General features: G+C 41.1%; 2 protein-coding genes across 2 annotated transcripts; one reads left to right on the forward strand and one right to left on the reverse strand.

The window, feature by feature from the left end:
- Positions 1–4,033: 4,033 nt before the first annotated feature.
- Positions 4,034–13,246, forward strand: tmco4 (transmembrane and coiled-coil domains 4). The gene is made up of 14 exons (XM_020089414.2): positions 4,034–4,360; positions 4,908–5,058; positions 6,200–6,374; positions 6,800–6,827; positions 6,994–7,123; positions 7,499–7,596; positions 7,804–7,947; positions 8,058–8,177; positions 8,933–9,097; positions 9,618–9,754; positions 9,973–10,057; positions 10,389–10,506; positions 10,648–10,765; positions 12,028–13,246. The coding sequence occupies exons 1-14, from the start codon at positions 4,306–4,308 to the stop codon at positions 12,544–12,546; spliced, it is 2,043 nt and encodes a 680-aa protein (XP_019944973.2). The 5' UTR covers positions 4,034–4,305; the 3' UTR covers positions 12,547–13,246.
- On the reverse strand, positions 13,181–18,065 carry htr6 (5-hydroxytryptamine (serotonin) receptor 6). The gene is made up of 3 exons (XM_020089027.2): positions 17,026–18,065; positions 15,540–15,671; positions 13,181–13,666 (listed from the first exon to the last, which is right to left on the reverse strand). Exons 1-3 carry the CDS (start codon positions 17,938–17,940, stop codon positions 13,310–13,312), a joined length of 1,404 nt encoding a protein of 467 aa, XP_019944586.1. The 5' UTR covers positions 17,941–18,065; the 3' UTR covers positions 13,181–13,309.
- Positions 18,066–18,114: the final 49 nt, after the last annotated feature.

Below are 18,114 nucleotides of genomic sequence, written 5' to 3' on the forward strand. Positions count from 1 at the left end.
ATGAGGATTCTTTTATATTCGATTTCTGCCAATAGATTCCTTTCACGTAAATGTTACACACTGGACCTTTAAGAGTATGTATACTGACTTTAAAATGACAAAGGAGGAGATGCATTTGCAAATTCAATTTCAATTCAATTCAGTTTTGTGTGTATAGTGCCAAATCACAATATTATCTCGAGGCTCTTAACATATGGTCAAGACCTTAAAACATTTTATAGAAACCCAACTGTTCCCACTACGTGCAAACACTGTGACTGTGGGAGGGGAAAAAAACCTTTGACATGAAGAAACCTCTAGCTGAACCAGACAGAGTGAGGGCGGCCATCTGCCTCGACCGGCTGGGATGAGTGGGGAAATGTGTGGGAGAGAGGAGAGGTTGGTGGAGAAGACGGGAGAGAGGAGAGAGAGGAGAAAGAGGTCAAGAACAGTTGAGTAACCGTCATATTTAAGAGTGATATTTATAAATGTAATGAATAATATAGCAGCACCAGTTAATAGTAGTAGCAGTAGTAGTAGTAATCGTAATAATAATCATCATCATCAACATTGAGTAGTGTCAGATCTGGAGTCAGAGAGAAGAGGGAGTCAGACAATGGAAGAGAAAAAACTAAGTTAGTGACAGAAACTGACCTGTTTATGATAAGAACAGTTCGCTGCCAATCACTATTTTAAAACCATGTTGTTAATATTTACTTGATTTAATAAAAGTGGTGATAAAAGCCCTTCACAATTATCCAGACCCCAAAGTATCATCTTCAAAATACTTGAACAATCAGTCGACCCAAATCCAAAACTGTACCATTATAAAAACTAATAAAGATTTAATATAATAAATATGTGTATACAATATATGTTAATAATCACATGTGAGAAGCTGTTGCTGCTTGTTTGACATTTTGCTTATAAAGTGACTGAAAAAAATATTTTAAATAATAATAATTTTAACTAGCTCAAGTTTGGTATGTATAATTATTTCCACAGTGTTGAGGGCGGGTTAGATATGTAAAGTAACTAATAATGCATTTCAAGACACCTCCGATCATTGAAACTGAAGCTACTTATAATCAGCACAGCTTAAAAACTACAGCCACTGGTACCTGCAGAAATGCAAGCACTTTTTTCAAAGGATGTCACGTACAGGTGAACAAATACACAGTCTGATGTTTATGCGAGGTAAAACAGGAGTTCACCTCGTATTATCTTTTCTATCGCTGCTTTTCAACTCTCAAGGGTTTCAAAGTCAAACCTTGGGCTTTTAATTTTTCCATGATAACAAGTCGAGGCAGGCAGAAAGGTCAAGTCTGTAAAAGGAGAACTCATACACAGCACTTCTTCCCCCATAGAACCTCTTATCTCCTTATCATCACTGGTTAGTTGTAGATATTATACTTTATAAAATCATAAATTTAAACTTCATTATGTATACCATGTGAGAGAGAGATTCCAAATAAAGACATACTATTGTTTATCATTTGTAATTAACCTGTGGCTTTGTTACATATAAAGTTTATGATACATTGGAGACTACAGTCTGCAGTATAAACAGGATGCCTTCAAGGAAGACAAACAAATATAGCCCACGTAGGTTTGGGGATTCCTCCATGACAAGGCCAGGATATTATTCTGACGGAGTACTCACATTGTACTAACAGTCCCCGGGAGGAAAGACCTGTGGCAGGGCTTTAATAAAACCTTTACGTATGTTTCCGATGCTCGCCTTGCTCTTTTGTCACTGCACACCATTCAGACTGGAAAACAAAAAGGTGGGGATGAGAGCAGTGCCAAGTGCAAACAGTAAATGAGATGCTGATGAAGCAGATGGGAAAGGAGTGGGTGAGGAGCATCCGCACAGTATTCACAAGAGAAAGTCAGACATCAGCGTCATATGATCTGTGAATGAAAAGTTGGTGTGGATACCTACATACTACTAAAAATATGATGCAGATTTTTCAGGAAATGTAGTTTCATAATGTAATTTCCTTCAATCAGGGGTTTCAACTAATACATTGCATGGTAAAAGGGGGTGGGAAACACAGCAGATTTTAATTATCTGAAACGTAAATGGGTGAAAATGAATATTTTCCCCCCACTTGATGACTATAGGTATAGTAACACATCAGAGCTCTCTACAGTTTAGTCTTTCAACAAAGTATTTTCACATTCCATGGACACAGTCTATCCCCGGTTTAAATTTAGAGAACCCATTGAAGGCCCAACACATGAAATGAAAGGTCTTTATCCTTTTTGCCTGTTGAAATAATAATAATTTACATCTAAATAAGTCATTTTCATTTAATCAGTTCAAGATCATAATATATCTATGAGAACCAGGTACTTTGCCTATAAAATGCAAACGTTTCATGAGCTCAGAAAACTCAACACATAAAGCCAAATGTCTTCCTGAAGATCAACAAAAACTTCAACACAAGTTTACACCGTCATCTGGAAAGTTCAGTATTTTCCTCTTAGATGTGTTGGAGTAGAAATAGAAAGTTGCACGAACCCTAATACTAATGTAAATTACCAGTACCTCACTTGTGCACAGTACTCGAGTAAATGTATTTAGTTTCTGTCCACAACTCGTAAATACAATATGGCTGGTCATGGCACTAAAGTAGCTCATACAGTATCTCTGCACAAAAACAAGATCACCACAGAATTCCATAAATACCATTCATTCCAAATGCATTGGGTTTTATCTGTGTCTTATTTTTTACACTTGTGACTTATGACTCTTGTAAAACCCCTTTATTAACTGCATGCAACTGAACACTGGTGTTTTCTGATGCCTTCTTAGCCACCGGCAACACTTGTTCAAATGATGCCAGTGTGCCTCCTCCACTGTGTCCGTGAGTGAAGCTGTTTCCTTGAATGGGTTGGCAGGGAACCGTCCTCACACATAGCCTAATGATGCCTGACTGTCACAGAGCATTGAGAGAACAGACATACAGTCATAAATGGGCCTTGGAATAACAACAAATGAAAGTTGGCATCTGCATGAATAGAAGGCAAGCATTATAAAAAATTACAAGTGCTTTATTCAGTTTGACAGAGCATTAAGATACATGTCGGAATAATCTATGTTATATAAACAGCAATAATTCAGCCGTCTGAGGTGAACGAGGAAGAGGAAGGGAAATTTGAAACTAAATGTTACACTCACACCTGCTGGCCAGTAGTTGTACTAGCTCTGATTTTTTGATCTTGTGTCACCGATGGTGTTTCCACTAGTGTTCCTGTTCCTCCTTTCTTTATAAAGTGGTTTTAGCTTAAAAAAACAAACAAGCAAACAAAGAAACAGCAGCACACTAGTAGAGTGAGCCAACCTACTGCTAAAGTTCAACCGTCCACTCATGAAAGCACATTCAAATTCACTAGATTCAGATTTTTACTTGGATCTGCACCAAATTGCACACACTCATAAATATCAGCCCCATAAACATGTCTGATGTTTTTCATCAAGATCCATGAATTCTACGTATATTCTACAATTATAATGCAGACAACGCTGAGTCCATAAGTACAGGGGAGAAAGGTTCTGATTGTGTTCCCTGAGCAGCTATCACACTTCCCCTCAACACCTGATGAGCTGCACATCTCATCCACGTCAGTCACCCACATGTCCCCATGTGTCCCAGGAGGGACTGAGCTGGTGATTGGCCACTGACAGAGCCTCACCAGTGTGGAAGACTAATGAGAAACCTGAGATACAACGATGACCTGTCAATTTGATAGAATTATGAAAACTATTTTAAATAGTGATACAGTATGAGCTGAACTTGGTTACATTATGAATGAAGGTTTTCAAAAAAGTATTATTATAGTTAAAGTCCTAAAATACTGTAATAAAGATTTACTTTGAATCTTTATATATTATATTATATATATATATATATATATATATATATATATATATATTTATATTGTTTTCATAATTGTATATATATATATACACCCCCCCCAACCGTAAGATGACAGATCCGCCCCCCATTTGTGAATAGACCCCTGTCTCATCTTCAGCGTACGTGGACGTTACGTCACTCAAAAAGTTTCAAACAAATGGTGCCTTCGATGACAGTCGCAAATGTTAGCTTCCTAAAACGAGAAACCACGCAAACAACTTTAAAATGTTTTAAGTCGCATAGAAATCTGTATTTAGAAGACTTACTATTCTCTGGTGGATCCTGAAATGAAGTGATTTCGTCATCGGCTGCATAATTTCTCACTGTGGCGCTGTTGTGAGCCTGTCAGCAGAACGAGCAGTGAACACAACAAAAGTTCCTAGTCGTCACACCAGCAGTCATGGAGGAGAAACCCAGCGGTTCTGCCCACAGGCTGCATGGAGCTCCTGATCCAGGTAAGACACGTGTGTTTATCATCCTCTGCAACACATCAGCGACTTCTTCAGACCTCTGGACCGTCGGCAGCTAACTGGCAGCTGCTGTGTTTAGCAGCTAACGCCGAGTTTCTGAAAAACAACTCGCCGGCCTGAAGTCTATTTGTAAAAGTAAAAGCTGTGAATACAAAGTTATAAATCAAGTGGATCACACGTGAGCAGTCCGTGTGTGTTGAGTTCAGGTCAGTTCATCGGAGAAACACAAAGTTAGACTCAATGTAGCCTAGTTCCGTGGAGCAACTCCCTCCTGAAGGCTACAACGAAACTGCATTAGAAAATCGTACAATTTAATGCTGCATTTGTTACAGTCCACATTAATATATATATTGGGGCGCTTGACATCCATTTTCATGAATCACTGGGGTCTTCTGGTAAATTCGTCATAGTCGTCAATCGTATTACACATTGTACAGATGTCATGTGCACCATGTTGTCTCTGCTCTGATGTGTCTGAGTCACACTGCTGCCTCCATGTTAATCATTAAACTTTGTCCTGTTATCACTTCAGACCCAGGAGGGGCAGGGACAACAGCAGATCCTCCGTGTGACCAGAGCCCAGAGAACATGATCGGCAGACAGCTGAGTGAACAGGGCCGCTTTGCTTATGCAGCTCTGTGTGGCGTCTCCCTGGCCCAGATGTTCACAGGACATGAGAACAGGTAGCAGAGCCGCAGAGCTTCTGTCCTCATTACATCTCTATGAGTCCTTTCCAGTAATAACAGCAGGGCTGCCGCTGGAAATGATTAGGCCCTATGAAAGTATATAATACTGGACCTTTAACCCTGAAATATTTGCAGGAGATGCATCATACTGTATAGTACTGGTATTTATCTCAGTATAAAGGACTAGTTATTATACAAGGAAATACATTAGTCACACCAGAAACCTCACAAAGGCAGTAGTCATGGGCTGTTAAAAGTTAATGTCAAGAGCTTCAGGTGATGGGCAGTAGTCTCTCTCTCTCTCTCTCTCTCTCTCTCTCTTCCTCTCTCTCACACACACACACAAACGCATTCGCACTTCCTGTTTCTTACCACTCCTCAAAGATTGATGAAAAAAACGTTTTGTAAAGACTGAAGAACACTCAGAGCTCTATGACCCACACCACCAGCGTAAAAAACAACAGAAAACCGCGACATGCAGCGTTTCTGCAGCACAATGGTTTTGAGTGCCACAGTTCACCTGTTCTGCTTGTATGTAATCTGTAAAGGGCTATCCTGATCATTTTGCCAAAAATTGAGAAATGTATAACTTGTTAATAGATAAAAATTTTATTTTGAGTACATTGACTAACTAATAATAACAACAATAATAGTGTTTTCTGAAGGCCCCTGTCTGTGCTGGGCCCTTGGAATCATCCTAATTTTCCCTTCCCTGACCCACCCTGCATCCTTTGTGGTAATCCGTCCAGTAGTTTTTGTGTAAACAAATGGACAGGGGGTGAAACCATAACCCCCTTGGCGGAGGTAATGAACACACAGCATAGAGGTTCATGCTGGTTCTGAATACACATAATGATAAAAAAAATCATATCTGGACTGCACATCTGCACATTCAATAGTGCATCAACAAATTCAAGAGAGGGATCTTTTTATCCAGTCTTTTGAGCAGCAGAGATCATGTGACTGTCTCATATGACCGGCTTTTCAAAATGTATTTTCGGGTACAAATAAAAACCGCTTGTCCTTTGTCCACTTGTGAACAACCCTTTTCATTAACAACTTCTTATCTAAACTGAAAATAATGCTTTAACTGCATTGTATCTTGACTTGAGGAGCTGAGGAGTTGTGCATCTCTCAGTGTGTTCAGGGAACAGTACCTGCAGGGACTGGTCCGCTGGCTGGACCTGGATGAGTCGGTGATGCCAGTCATGGGGGCTTTCCTGTCAGGCCTGGGCTTTGAGGGCTCCGACACCTTCCTCTCCATCCTACACGCTGAACCTCTGCTGGCCACAGGGGCCACCCCTATCATACAGGTGTTTGACACTCTTAACAGGATGTGATGTCCTTGCACTGGGAATTTAGATTAGGTTGAAACAGCAAAAATAGATGTGCCAAAGAAAATGAGGAGCAGAAAGATTAGAGCAATTGGGTGTCTATAAAAACATCTGATGGAAATAAATTAATTAAATAACAGCAGAAATTAAAAAGTCTCTGTAACAACTTTATGATCTGTAGTAAAAGCATGCAAATATAGCTTTAAATGGTGCCGCACACTGATGTACAAGCAAAACACCAAGTTAGAGATCTCTTGTGTTATTATGAGAAGTTTAAAATGTTGTGGTTCATTATGAAACCGTGGCAGGACTAATTAGAGTATGGTGTACTGCCACAGTTCAGATAATTAATGGGAAACACTGGTTTCTACAAACATGTGTTGAGCTCTTGTTTTTTATTCCAGGACTTGGTGTCGTTTTCTGTCAAAGATGGTAAGAATCCTTTAATGTAAGACATTGAAAATTGGTGTAGAGTCATATATTTATCAATATATATCTATATCTATATATATATAGATATATATAGATATAGATAAATATATAATGTATATACATGTGCCTGATACTTTTTAATTTTCGTGGTCTGTCATAACCTCAGGCCAGTACGATGCCAGATCAAGGGTTCTCATCCGTCATGTCAGCTGTCTGCTGCGAGTCTCTCCACGGCAGCTGGAGGAGTTTGAGGAAACACTGGGAGAGAGGCTGAGGGAAGCAGGAGAAGAGAGCGAGTAAGTTGTGATTGGGTGGGAGGATAGAGGGGTTGATAACAGACAGTTTGAGTCCGTAGCTATACATTTACGTGGAGCATTTTAGACTGCTAGCATCAAGAACTCACATGTAATCTGTTTTTTATTGAATTAAAGGTATTATGAACCTTTAACCTCAGTTAATTCAAATGCTTAATTATACTAAAACATGGTTTGTCCGTGCTTTTCTGGTTTTTGCTGAACCTTGTGTGTCAGACACCACATCACTGGGCATGGTACTGCATAAACAAACAGCTTATTGTTGAAGATGTCACGTAAAATGCAGTAGAGGACACTTTCAGAGCCAATGAATATTACAGCTAATACCGACAATCGGTCCGATTCTGCTTTCATTAGAGAGGAGTCCTCTCGGCGGCTCAGGAGAGAACGAGGACGAAAGTTACGACGTTACCTCCTCATCGGACTTGCCACTGTGGGCGGAGGAACTGTGATTGGTGATTATTGCTGATTCATAATTGACATTAAAAAGTCAAGTATCTTGTATGAAAGCACCCAGTTGACCAGCTAATCAGCTCACTTCATCATAAAAAAGGAGCATTTTCCTTCTGTAGACTTAACTCTCCTGTAAAATCCTTCACCTGACAAACATTGGTCCTGACTGATTTTGTTTCTCTGCACTGTGATCTTTGCGTCTTTGCCAGGTGTGACAGGTGGGCTGGCCGCCCCTTTGGTGGCAGCAGGGGCCGGTGCTGTGCTGGGGGCTGGCGGGGCTGCAGCTCTGGGCTCAGCCACTGGGATTGCAATCATGGCCTCTCTGTTTGGGGCAGCAGGGGCTGGACTGACAGGTAACGTCAACATATGACATGTGACTGTTTGTGGAAAGAATGTCAGAAACTGTAGAATTTTAAACATTTTTTTTTTTACTTCTCAGTAATTTGAATTTTTGTTGCTTCAGGCTATAAGATGAAAAAGTGTGTTGGAGCAATAGAGGAATTTGAATTCCTGCCGCTAAGCTCTGGAAAGCATCTTCACCTGACCATTGCAGTAACAGGTTGGCTCTGCAGTGGTAAATACAGTAAGTGTGACCTCTGTCAATTTACAACCACATACAATTTCCAAAATACATTTTTGGAAATGTTTCACAAAATAAACACAAGGATCTCATCACTGAAATATAAAAAACATGCTGCTGATTCATTTACAATATAACATACATTGAAATACATACATACAATATTGATACTAATACTTATAATAGCTCTGTAGAATGCAATTTAATATTTATATTATTTAATATTTATTTATATCAATGTCATTGTCAACTTTTTACTTCCAGTCATCATTCTTACTTATCTATGTATTTATTGTTTGTTATTGAATTTTGCAATGTTTTTTCTTTATTAATTATGAAGTGTTCTCTTGACTGATGAAGATTGTTTTCTTGCAATGTAAATAAAACGCTACAGATCAATGTACACAAAGAACCAGTTATATTTGCAATTTAGGTTGCATTTATGATGGCATCTATACACAGTATTTTCTCTGTGATCTTTTTAAAAGCATAATCTACATGTTCTTGTAAGGTAGGTTCAAGGTCTCAGCTAGGTCAATTACATACAATGTAAATAAGACAAAGAATAAATACAAAATTAACACAACACAGTTCTGCACACAATGTGCTAAAGCAGTAGATTACACAAACAAACCACTTAAGTTTACATAAAACATTGCAGCTCTCTTCGCCCTCTAAAACATGCACTCAACTCCACTTACTTGGTGCACCCTTCACATACAAGTGCCTTATATAAAAGCACAACTCCTGTCTTTTAGGTTCGTTCCAAGCCCCATGGTGCAGTCTGGGTGAGTGCGGGGAACAGTACTGCCTGGTGTGGGAGTCAAGTTTCCTCAGGGATCTGGGCTCGGCCATGGCGTCTCTGTTGGATGGGCTGGTCAGCATCGTGGCCCAGGAAGCTCTGAAGTACACAGTGCTCTCAGGTAGGAGGTTGATTACGAAGAAAGCACAGAGGCTACATTCACACTACTACGTTTTACATTTGAAAAACTTTGCTACAGATACAGAACAACAGACAAGCTATTATTAGAGCAATCTCTGACAATACCTGTTTACATGAGTGCATGCCCAGTGTACGAGAGTGGTCATATGTTATGTGCTTTCAGGTGTGTTAGTATGGACAGGGATTAAAGATGATTTGGAGCCGTAACGATCATGTGTTCAGAGATAGCTTTAGTTTGAAAATGTTTTATATAATGTAGTAGCATGTATGTAGGCTTAGTCTATTTAGTGGATCTGTGTTTAGATACTAGAGTATTTGTACTTGTCGTGAATATAATGTTTTGGGTTATTGACCAAAATCTTTCACACTAAAACTAATCTTTGTGGTATCCTGTAAAGTGATGCTTATTTGCTTAACAGTCACATCTTTCTTATCAAACTGTTGCCATTTAGTTGTATTGATTGTTTGGTTTCCTGAATTGATACTTTCATACTGAGCAGGCATCGTGACGGCTCTGACGTGGCCGGCGTCCTTGCTGGCAGCAGCCAGCGTCATTGACCACCCCTGGTGCGTCTGTCTGAACCGCTCCGCTGAGGTGGGGAAACATCTGGCACAGGTTTTGAGAAGCAGACAGCAGGTAGAGCACCACCTCTTACTTCTGTTTGTACACACTTTATTGTAGCATTTTGTGTACACGTTATTAATTGCATTAGTTTCCTTCAAAGATAAAGGAAATACAAGATTCATTAACCTGAATTAGAACCATATGCTTAGAGACAGTAAATCCACTATGTTCAGTATAAATTATGAGGATGAAAGCTGCTTCCTCACTTCTCTTTCTGTGTGTATGTGAAGGGGAAGCGTCCTGTCAGCCTCATAGGTTTCAGTCTTGGGGCAAGAGTCATCTACCACTGTCTGCAGGAGCTTGCCAATGACCAAGGTAAGAGCACTCTTGCTTCACAAAAAAATGGTATTGTGATTTTAATTGTAATCAGGTTTTTTTCCCTTATGCTGACAAACAAAATGCTCACATCCTTTTACTTTTTAAAATGCCCAATACTGCACCAGACATTCCTGGGCTGTTTCATGACTTTAAGGCCTAGCAGAGCACACTTTTTAATGTTAATGGCTCTAAATTATTTAATTGTGGTTATACGCTGTGTGATCAAATTTCAATTAACCTCATTTGTTTTTTTCTGATTTTCCAGAAGTCTTTGTATTTTATATTGTTTGTACTAACTAATTAAATTTCCATGGTATTGATTCCTCAGGGAGTGAAGGCGTAGTGGAGGATGTGGTCCTCCTGGGGGCCCCAGTGGATGGCTCTGAAAAGGCCTGGGAGAGAATGGCTAGGGTAGTGGCTGGAAAAATAGTTAACGGATACTGCAGGTAAAACAGAATCCTGGCTCTATGCCCTATATCTTTGATGTTTAATCATTCAGTACATTACATTCATTATTTCAGTGAATAGACTCTATTGAAAGCAAGATTTATGACTGTACAAAACTTTCTGAATTATCCGTCTAATAGAGGGGACTGGCTCCTGGGGTTTTTGTACCGGAGTTCGGCAGCACAATTCTCTGTTGCTGGGCTACAGCCAATCAACATCCAGGATCGGCGCATAATCAATGTGGACCTTTCCTCAGTGGTGAGTCAGAGCTTATATTTAGATTAGGACCACTAAAGCTTCCTTAATAGCAGAAGTAGTAGAATAGATTTCCAGGTGCATTTAAGCTGAATGTTTTTAACCTGAAGGTTTTCACCTCCACCGCACGCAGCAGCCATCTCAAACTGTCTCTGTTCAAGCCTCACTTTGTATTCTAGGGTTCCCCGGCTAATTAATATGAAGAAATAAGATCTGACTCAATCCTATTTGACATTATGGACAACATATATCTTCAGCAAAATGTGTCTTCAGCTGCTCTGCCATAGTTATTCATCAATACTGACATGTAATCACTGGGAAGTTGTAATGGTTAATGTTATGCAATCTGTAGCTACATCTACACATTTTGTAACAGATTCATATGGAGCCATATGAGTGACATAATCATATAAAGGTTTCGTGTGTAGAATTTAGTGACATCCAGTGGTGAAGTTGCGTGTTGCAGTTGAACACCCCTCACCTCACCCTCTCCTTCCAAATATGAAAGAGAACCTGTGGTAACCTTCAGTTGTTATAAAAACTCAAAAGGTGTTGGGTTTGTCCAGCCTGGGCTACTGTAAAAACATAGGGGGGCCTCCGTAGATTGTAGGGTAAAGAAAAGAACCATTCGTAAAATTTAGATGAACACGCAAGTGAAAACATCACTAGAATTTTTTTATATTCAATTTCTGCCAATAGATCCCTTTCACCTAAATCTTACACACTGCATGTTTTTACTATAAAAAATTATTGATTAGTGCAGCTTTAAACACAGGTATTTGAGTGGTTCATATAAAACATTTTACAATGAGATTATTTCATGATCCAGTATAATTAAATACATGATTTTAATAGCACTTTAGAAGAGACAGTAACACTTAAAAATTGTATAATAATAAAAATGAAGGCCCCTGCTGGTCTTTTCACTTCACAGCAATGCCTTCCTGCCACCCTGAAATTATCTATATGAAACTGAACACTTCCTATATATCATGGTAATTGATTTTTTTAACAAGGTAAAGAGGTTTAACATTTCCCACAACTGAACATAAAAAAATAACAGTACAAACATACGGACATATCTGAAGCACCATACAGTATAAACCTGGGGAATAGTAAAACTGTCTGTACAAAATAATAAATACATTCAGAGTAATACTTTTTTTTTGTGGAAAATAAATGTTTAAAAAAACTACACACTAATTTACATAAATATATTTCCTTTTTTTAGTCAGATACATTAAAGCCATGTTTCTGATTCTCAGGTAAAAGGTCACTTGGACTACATGCGTCAGATGGACACCATCTTGGTGGCGATCGGTGTTCCCACCAAAGAAGTGCCAGGAGCCTCCTTCACTCTTCCTCAGTCTGTAAAGATTAGAGAAGGGACAGTGGATATTCCTGATCAAGCCCACCGTCAACACCTAGTGACTGAGACACAAAACCCAGCTGAGGAGACTGAGACGGAGAAAAGTGGAGACCTGAAGGAGGACGGGGAGAATGAGGAGGAGTCAGGTGACGGCTGGGATATCACCGATATCTCTGACCTGCTTGATCAGAATCAGATCTCCGACACAGAATCAGAGAATGAAATCACAGAGAGGAACAATTTACCACTTGCATCTGAGGAGAATGACACTGATGACGGCACAGCATCTTCTTCTAATGCACAGTGTGACGGCGTAGCGGAGGCCGACCCGGATAATGAACACATATCGTGGAGCTGGGATGATACACACTGGACAACAGAGCACACGCAGGAACAAAGGCAGCAAAACTTGTAAAGAGTATGTAACTGGACCAGCTGCTTCCATGTAAACTCTCATCCTCTGAAGTTGTTGGAGAAAAAATGTATTCCCTTTGCAACACACTGACATGCCAGAGCCGATGCACACATATTGCAGCTTCAAGTGACAAACCCCACAATTACTGCTTTGTTCAACCACTAAACTGTTTGTTTTTGACATATGTGTTAATTCCTTATTGTCATTTGATTTTTGTAACTGAAATAGATTTTTTAAAACTGTAAATAATGTAATAATTTATTTTTTAAACTCAATGTGAGACCATATACCTGTGGACACTGTGTGTTTTGCAGGTTTCAGTGGATGCCACCATATACGTCATATCTCATCCCTCTGATTTGCATTCGTTGCTATGGATATTATCACAGTAATTTGATTTCCATAAGGCCGCGGGGAATTCAGTGAATGTATCTTCTTCAAGGCCTTTTCTTTCTTTATTCCCCCGGCACTATTGTGAGGCACTGCTTGCTAAAGAGCCAATATAGAGAGTTAACATCGCTGACATTGTTTACAAGCTCCAGGAACTGGAAATAGCTGGATTTCAGCCACACTTAGAAGATAAGGTAGAGATCATTCATCCTTTTTTTCTGTGGTCATAAAAAATATTTTTTTAAATGTGAATTTTTTTTTTTAACCTCATAACTCATGGTGAGTAAATCATGAACTGTCATGAACTGAACTGAGTCTCATTCCTTGTTTTCCACCACAAACCATGACACAACGTGACTTTTCTAATTACAATTCAATCCAGGGTTTCAACCTGATTGGGGAGAAGCAGAGGCAACTCAATCCCAGCATGCTCGGCATCGACCAGGTTGACAGCATCAGTGGCGGTGGCGGGGGGGTGTGTGGGGTCAGAGGCCAGGGGAGAGGGCGAGGTGCTGGCAATGTTTGGCTCTCCTGAGTTGCGCAGAGAGAGGGAGAGCGCCGGCGAGGGTCTCCTTGGCGACTGCGAGGAGCAGCAGGGTAAGAGCTTTCCTAGAGCTCGCTTGAAGTCTCTCATGAACAGTGGGTAGATGATGGGGTTCATTGTGCTGTTGCAGTAGCCCAACCAGGTGATGGCGTCGAAGAGGGCGAGGGGGACGCACTCGCACACTGCCTGAATGAAGATGGGGAAAAGAATAAACAAGCAATGGGAGGTAAAATGTAAAATTAATAACAGAAACATGCACGAGGAAACACGTGTGTAGGCGATGCAAACATTTCTATTGTGCTGTATCGTGCCAAGAAATCTGGCAATGGGCTGAAAAATGAAAGTAAGAAGAAGACACTAAAAATAGACAAGAACATCACACAATTTAAAATTTTGAAAAAAATCAGACTTGCAAATGTTTTATGAGGAAATAAATGTCTTCATTTGTTAGACCTCAAGGACACAAAGTTAAGATGATCCAAAAGAGCAGCTTTAACCTACATATTTATTTTTGGCAAAATGCATATTTAATTAATATATATTTGCCTCTGACCGATAAAAACTCTGATCTCAGACAAAACCAGCAGGTTAAGAGAGGGACAGTGAAGGAGGAGGCAGCTGTTAGAGGAGAGCTTCCAATACTTCCAAGATGAGACGGGGAGGCGGTGGGAATAGGACAGAAAGGAGGGGTGAGTTTCACACACCACATTGAGTGTGAAAAGGAAGAAGAGCACAGACACAGTCAAGTGTCTGTGCTCCATGTTATGCAGGGGAGAAGCGAGAGGGCACAGATGGGAAATTAAAATGACTGGATCATTGAAAGCTTGAAAAACAGGGCAAGTGTCATTACCAATTTAGATTAAATTATTTCCCTGTCAGTTCACTGAGAAATAGTGTGTGTATGTGTGCTCAGTCTAATCATGTCAAAATCAACAACTTTAAAAGAATAGCAATCATAAATGTTTGCTGTGTTTTTGTTTTCTGGGCTTTGGAATGAGTCAGCTGCACGATGCTGAAATGCCAATCTATTTCCTCATTGGATGGCTTGGCAAGACAAGGCTGGCCAATAAAAAATAGATCGGTATCCAAGTGTTTTTTGTTTTTTTTCTCTCTCTCTTACATTTATTTCACACTCTTTTTGTGCTCGCCACACATGTATTTGTGAGAAAACCTCTGACTCACTGAGATACATGAAATGGGAGAGCTGTTCCAAACAAGACTTTTTAAAAGGTTTGGGTCATTTTAGTAAATCACTCTCATGCGAACAGAGGTGAAGGCAACCTGAACAGACAGACGGTATTTGGCCCTTACGGCTCATCTTTAGAACAAGATGGTCAGAAATCCCTGGTACGTTTGATGATAAGTTGCCAAACAGCAGAAGATGTGAGCGACCGCCAGGGGATGTTAGGGATGTATCATCAGTTGGGTACCTTCGTGTCGTTGGGTATTTTGGCCTTTTAATCACAAGACACCCTCTGTCGAAGAAGGCCCGCCACAGGCTGATCAGACCTGGCTGCAGCATTCTGCAGTCACTGGTATTTCCTGCGTCTGGCGCAGGGCTTCTTGATGGATTCTTGGCTCTTGAAGTTGCATATTGCGATAAAACCCCTGCAGCCTACATCCACTGGGCAGACCGCAGCCGCTTCCTCTCATTCGCTTCATCGAATGCATTCTCTCAGGATACAGTCAATTCTATGAAGTAGCTGAGGCTCAGGGTGTTGGACCATAGTACCAGGACCGCTTGTGGGTGGTGGTGACAATTTGTGATGGGTTTGTAAGCTGCTGGCCTACATCCATCAGTTTTTCCCCAGTATCGGGCTTTCCCCAACTGAACACTCCTCGTCAGTGGAGGAGGTCCTCTCTGTTCCCCCTCTGACACTAATGGTAAAATGTGCTAGATGTCCTGGAGGGCAGCGCATTAGTAGCAGTTCTCTTTGATCTGATCTTTTATCTCAGTTCCGTGATCTGTTTGACGTATGAGATGAACACTGATGTATCATGTTACCTGTATTTTCCATTTTCCATTTCTGTGTCTCAGGTTTCTGATGCGTCTACTGACCTGAGCCATGTTGGTGATGAAGAAGGGAAGCCAAGCACTGAAGAAGAGTCCCAGGAGAACTCCCAGTGTCAGACTGGCCTTCAGTGCCCTCCGGCCCTGCCTTCGAGCCAGACGGCGCTCACTGTTCACTGACTGATGTGACAGTAGAAAATGGAAAGAATTGTAATTAATAACACTCATGATTAATCAACGTCATAAGACTGTGAGTCTGCATTTTTGCTGAGAGAGCTGAACTAAAGGGTCAGACCCGGTAAGACTGGAGGGAAACAGTGAGCCTGGCTCTATTTGATGGTTGCAAAAAAACCTAACATCTGAAAAGCTGTCTCACTGTAAAACACAAAATTGTAAAAAATTGTTTCATGACGATTATATATATACTGGGTGCGAAATACTTGATTGACCCTTGAGACCCCCTGAAACAGCAAAATTCTGGGGGTCTCAGGCTAAAATATTTTTAAAATGACTTGTCGCTTTTAATTGTCATTAAAATGTCTTTTAAAAGTGTACTATGTCCAGTATTAGGTAGACAGGGTTTCCATTACATTTATTTTGCATATGATCAGTGATTGACTTTACCAGACATTTATTCAAACACATTTTTAAAAAAGTCCAACATTTTGCATGCACGCAGTTCAACTGTACACGACACAACCTGAGGTGAGATGTGACACGTACAGACAGAACATCAGGGTTACAGAGACCGGAATGATCTGGATTCATGACCTGACATCATCAGTTAATTACTAAATAAATGTGATGGTCAGTTTGTGAGACAGAGACGAGCAGACAAACACATGTTCTAAGTATGAGTGATAAGAAAAGAGCAGAGGAGCAGAGTCTCTTGCTGACCAGCAGGGCTGGTATAGAGTTTTTTCACCACACAAGCCTCAGTACATTCATATGGAGAGCATCAAAAACATCACAGTAGTGTTCCGTATAGTCAAACAATTTGGACAGTCAGAAAAAAATGTTGCACACAGTTTGATGAGTAGATGTGTTTTTAATAATTATTTGTGATGTTGTTGTATAAGTAATTGCTGCCCCACTAAGTGACTATGATTAGTTAGAAAATAAGCGACAGAGAGAGAGAGACAAAGACAAAGAGAGAGAGAGAGAGATTTTATTGCGACAGACTAAGAGACTGACTTATCCTTGCAGATGGGGGTGGCAGATCAGACTGTCTGTACTTTTCCCACCATGATTACACCTCTTGTTTTTTACAGTCTCATCTTTTATACATTCCTCGGTTAAGATGATCGACATTTTTCAGATTGTGCCTCCTCTGAACCATTTCCTTTTTAAGAGCCTGATAATGATGAACAAATGTTTTAGAGCATCTTCATCTTCCATTTCTTGCAGACAGCCAGTGATCAACCCAGACAACACACACACATGTACACAGTAGTACTTCTGAACTTTGAAAACACAGAAGATGAAAAGTGGGTGTAGGTCCTTATATGTCTTCTGATTGAGCTCTTTTTCTTACCGGTGCATTTTGTGACACAGGAGGTTCCTGGTACCCACAATCATCTCCATCCCGCTGTGCTTGTGCGGCTGCGATCCCAGGTGAAGGAGGCCTGGACGGTTCCCCAAGAGAGGGGTGTGGGTGCGGTGGGTGACTCAGAGCTGCAACCCTCTTTGCCTGTCTCCGTGCTGCCAGAAGGATCCGGCAGTAGGTGAAACAAATGGCGCTGGAGGGCAAAAAGAAAGTGAGCACAGATGCCACGAGAGCAAAGGGCAGGGTGACCCGCAGGCGGCACTGGAAGGAAAGGCCTCCTGCTGGTGACAGCTGAAAGTAGGATGCTGGATACAGTGTGTCAGAGTAGGAGCTGATGTTGCTACTGCTGACGCCCGGAACAGGTGAGTGTCCACTCCCGAGGCCTAAGCTGTGCCATCTCATCTCAATGGGCAGGAAGGAGGCCAGTGCTGCCAGCCCCCAAGCAGCTCCCACGAGGAGTAACGCCCGAGGTGGGGTCATCCTTTGCTTGTAGAGCAACGGTGAGATGATGAAGAGGTAACGGTCCAGGCTGATCACACACAGGTTGAGGATGGATGCGCTGCAGCACATCACGTCAAAGCAAAGCCAAATCGGGCAAAATGCGGGCCACAACACCCAGGCCCCACACAGCACATTGAGCATGGCTGGGGGCATCACCACCAATGCCACCATTAGGTCAGATAGGAACAAAGACACCAAGAAGCAGTTTGAGGTGCAGCGCAAAGAGCGATGGGCGAACACCAAAGCGATGAGCAACATGTTGCCACAGACTGTCATGAGGATGATGGCAGTCAGCATGAAGGCCAACAGCCACGGGCCGCTGCCAGTGATGTTCCATGCACTGGTGGTGGGAAAGCTGCTGTTGTAGCTTCCCACAGAGCCAGACGAGTGAGAGTCAGCCATGGTGCCAGTTCCAAGCGATTGATAAACGAGCTCCTGACGTTCCTCTTTAGGTTACAGACTTTAACCAGTGCTCCTTCCCAGCCAAAGCTCTCACTTCATGAGCATTGTTGAACAAAGAGAAGACAAAGAGGTCTTGCGTTGAGAAGCCATCTGATCCTCTCCCTGCCAAGGTCA

This window comes from Paralichthys olivaceus, chromosome 6 (genome assembly GCF_024713975.1).
Source record: "Paralichthys olivaceus isolate ysfri-2021 chromosome 6, ASM2471397v2, whole genome shotgun sequence".
Lineage (NCBI taxonomy): Eukaryota > Metazoa > Chordata > Actinopteri > Pleuronectiformes > Paralichthyidae > Paralichthys > Paralichthys olivaceus.

Bases quoted from the DNA above. Each gene is read 5' to 3' on its own strand.
- htr6 (XM_020089027.2), bottom strand. From the start codon at position 17,940: ATGGCTGACTCTCACTCGTCTGGCTCTGTGGGAAGCTACAACAGCAGC. The intron at 15,672-17,025 runs GTAAGAAAAAGA...CTGTCACATCAG, and splicing joins CTGTGTCACAAAATGCACCG to TCAGTGAACAGTGAGCGCCG. The intron at 13,667-15,539 runs GTCAGTAGACGC...ATCTTCATTCAG, and splicing joins TCATCACCAACATGGCTCAG to GCAGTGTGCGAGTGCGTCCC.
- tmco4 (XM_020089414.2), top strand. From the start codon at position 4,306: ATGGAGGAGAAACCCAGCGGTTCTGCCCACAGGCTGCATGGAGCTCCT. The intron at 8,178-8,932 runs GTAAGTGTGACC...CCTGTCTTTTAG, and splicing joins GCTCTGCAGTGGTAAATACA to GTTCGTTCCAAGCCCCATGG. The intron at 10,507-10,647 runs GTAAAACAGAAT...TCCGTCTAATAG, and splicing joins ATAGTTAACGGATACTGCAG to AGGGGACTGGCTCCTGGGGT.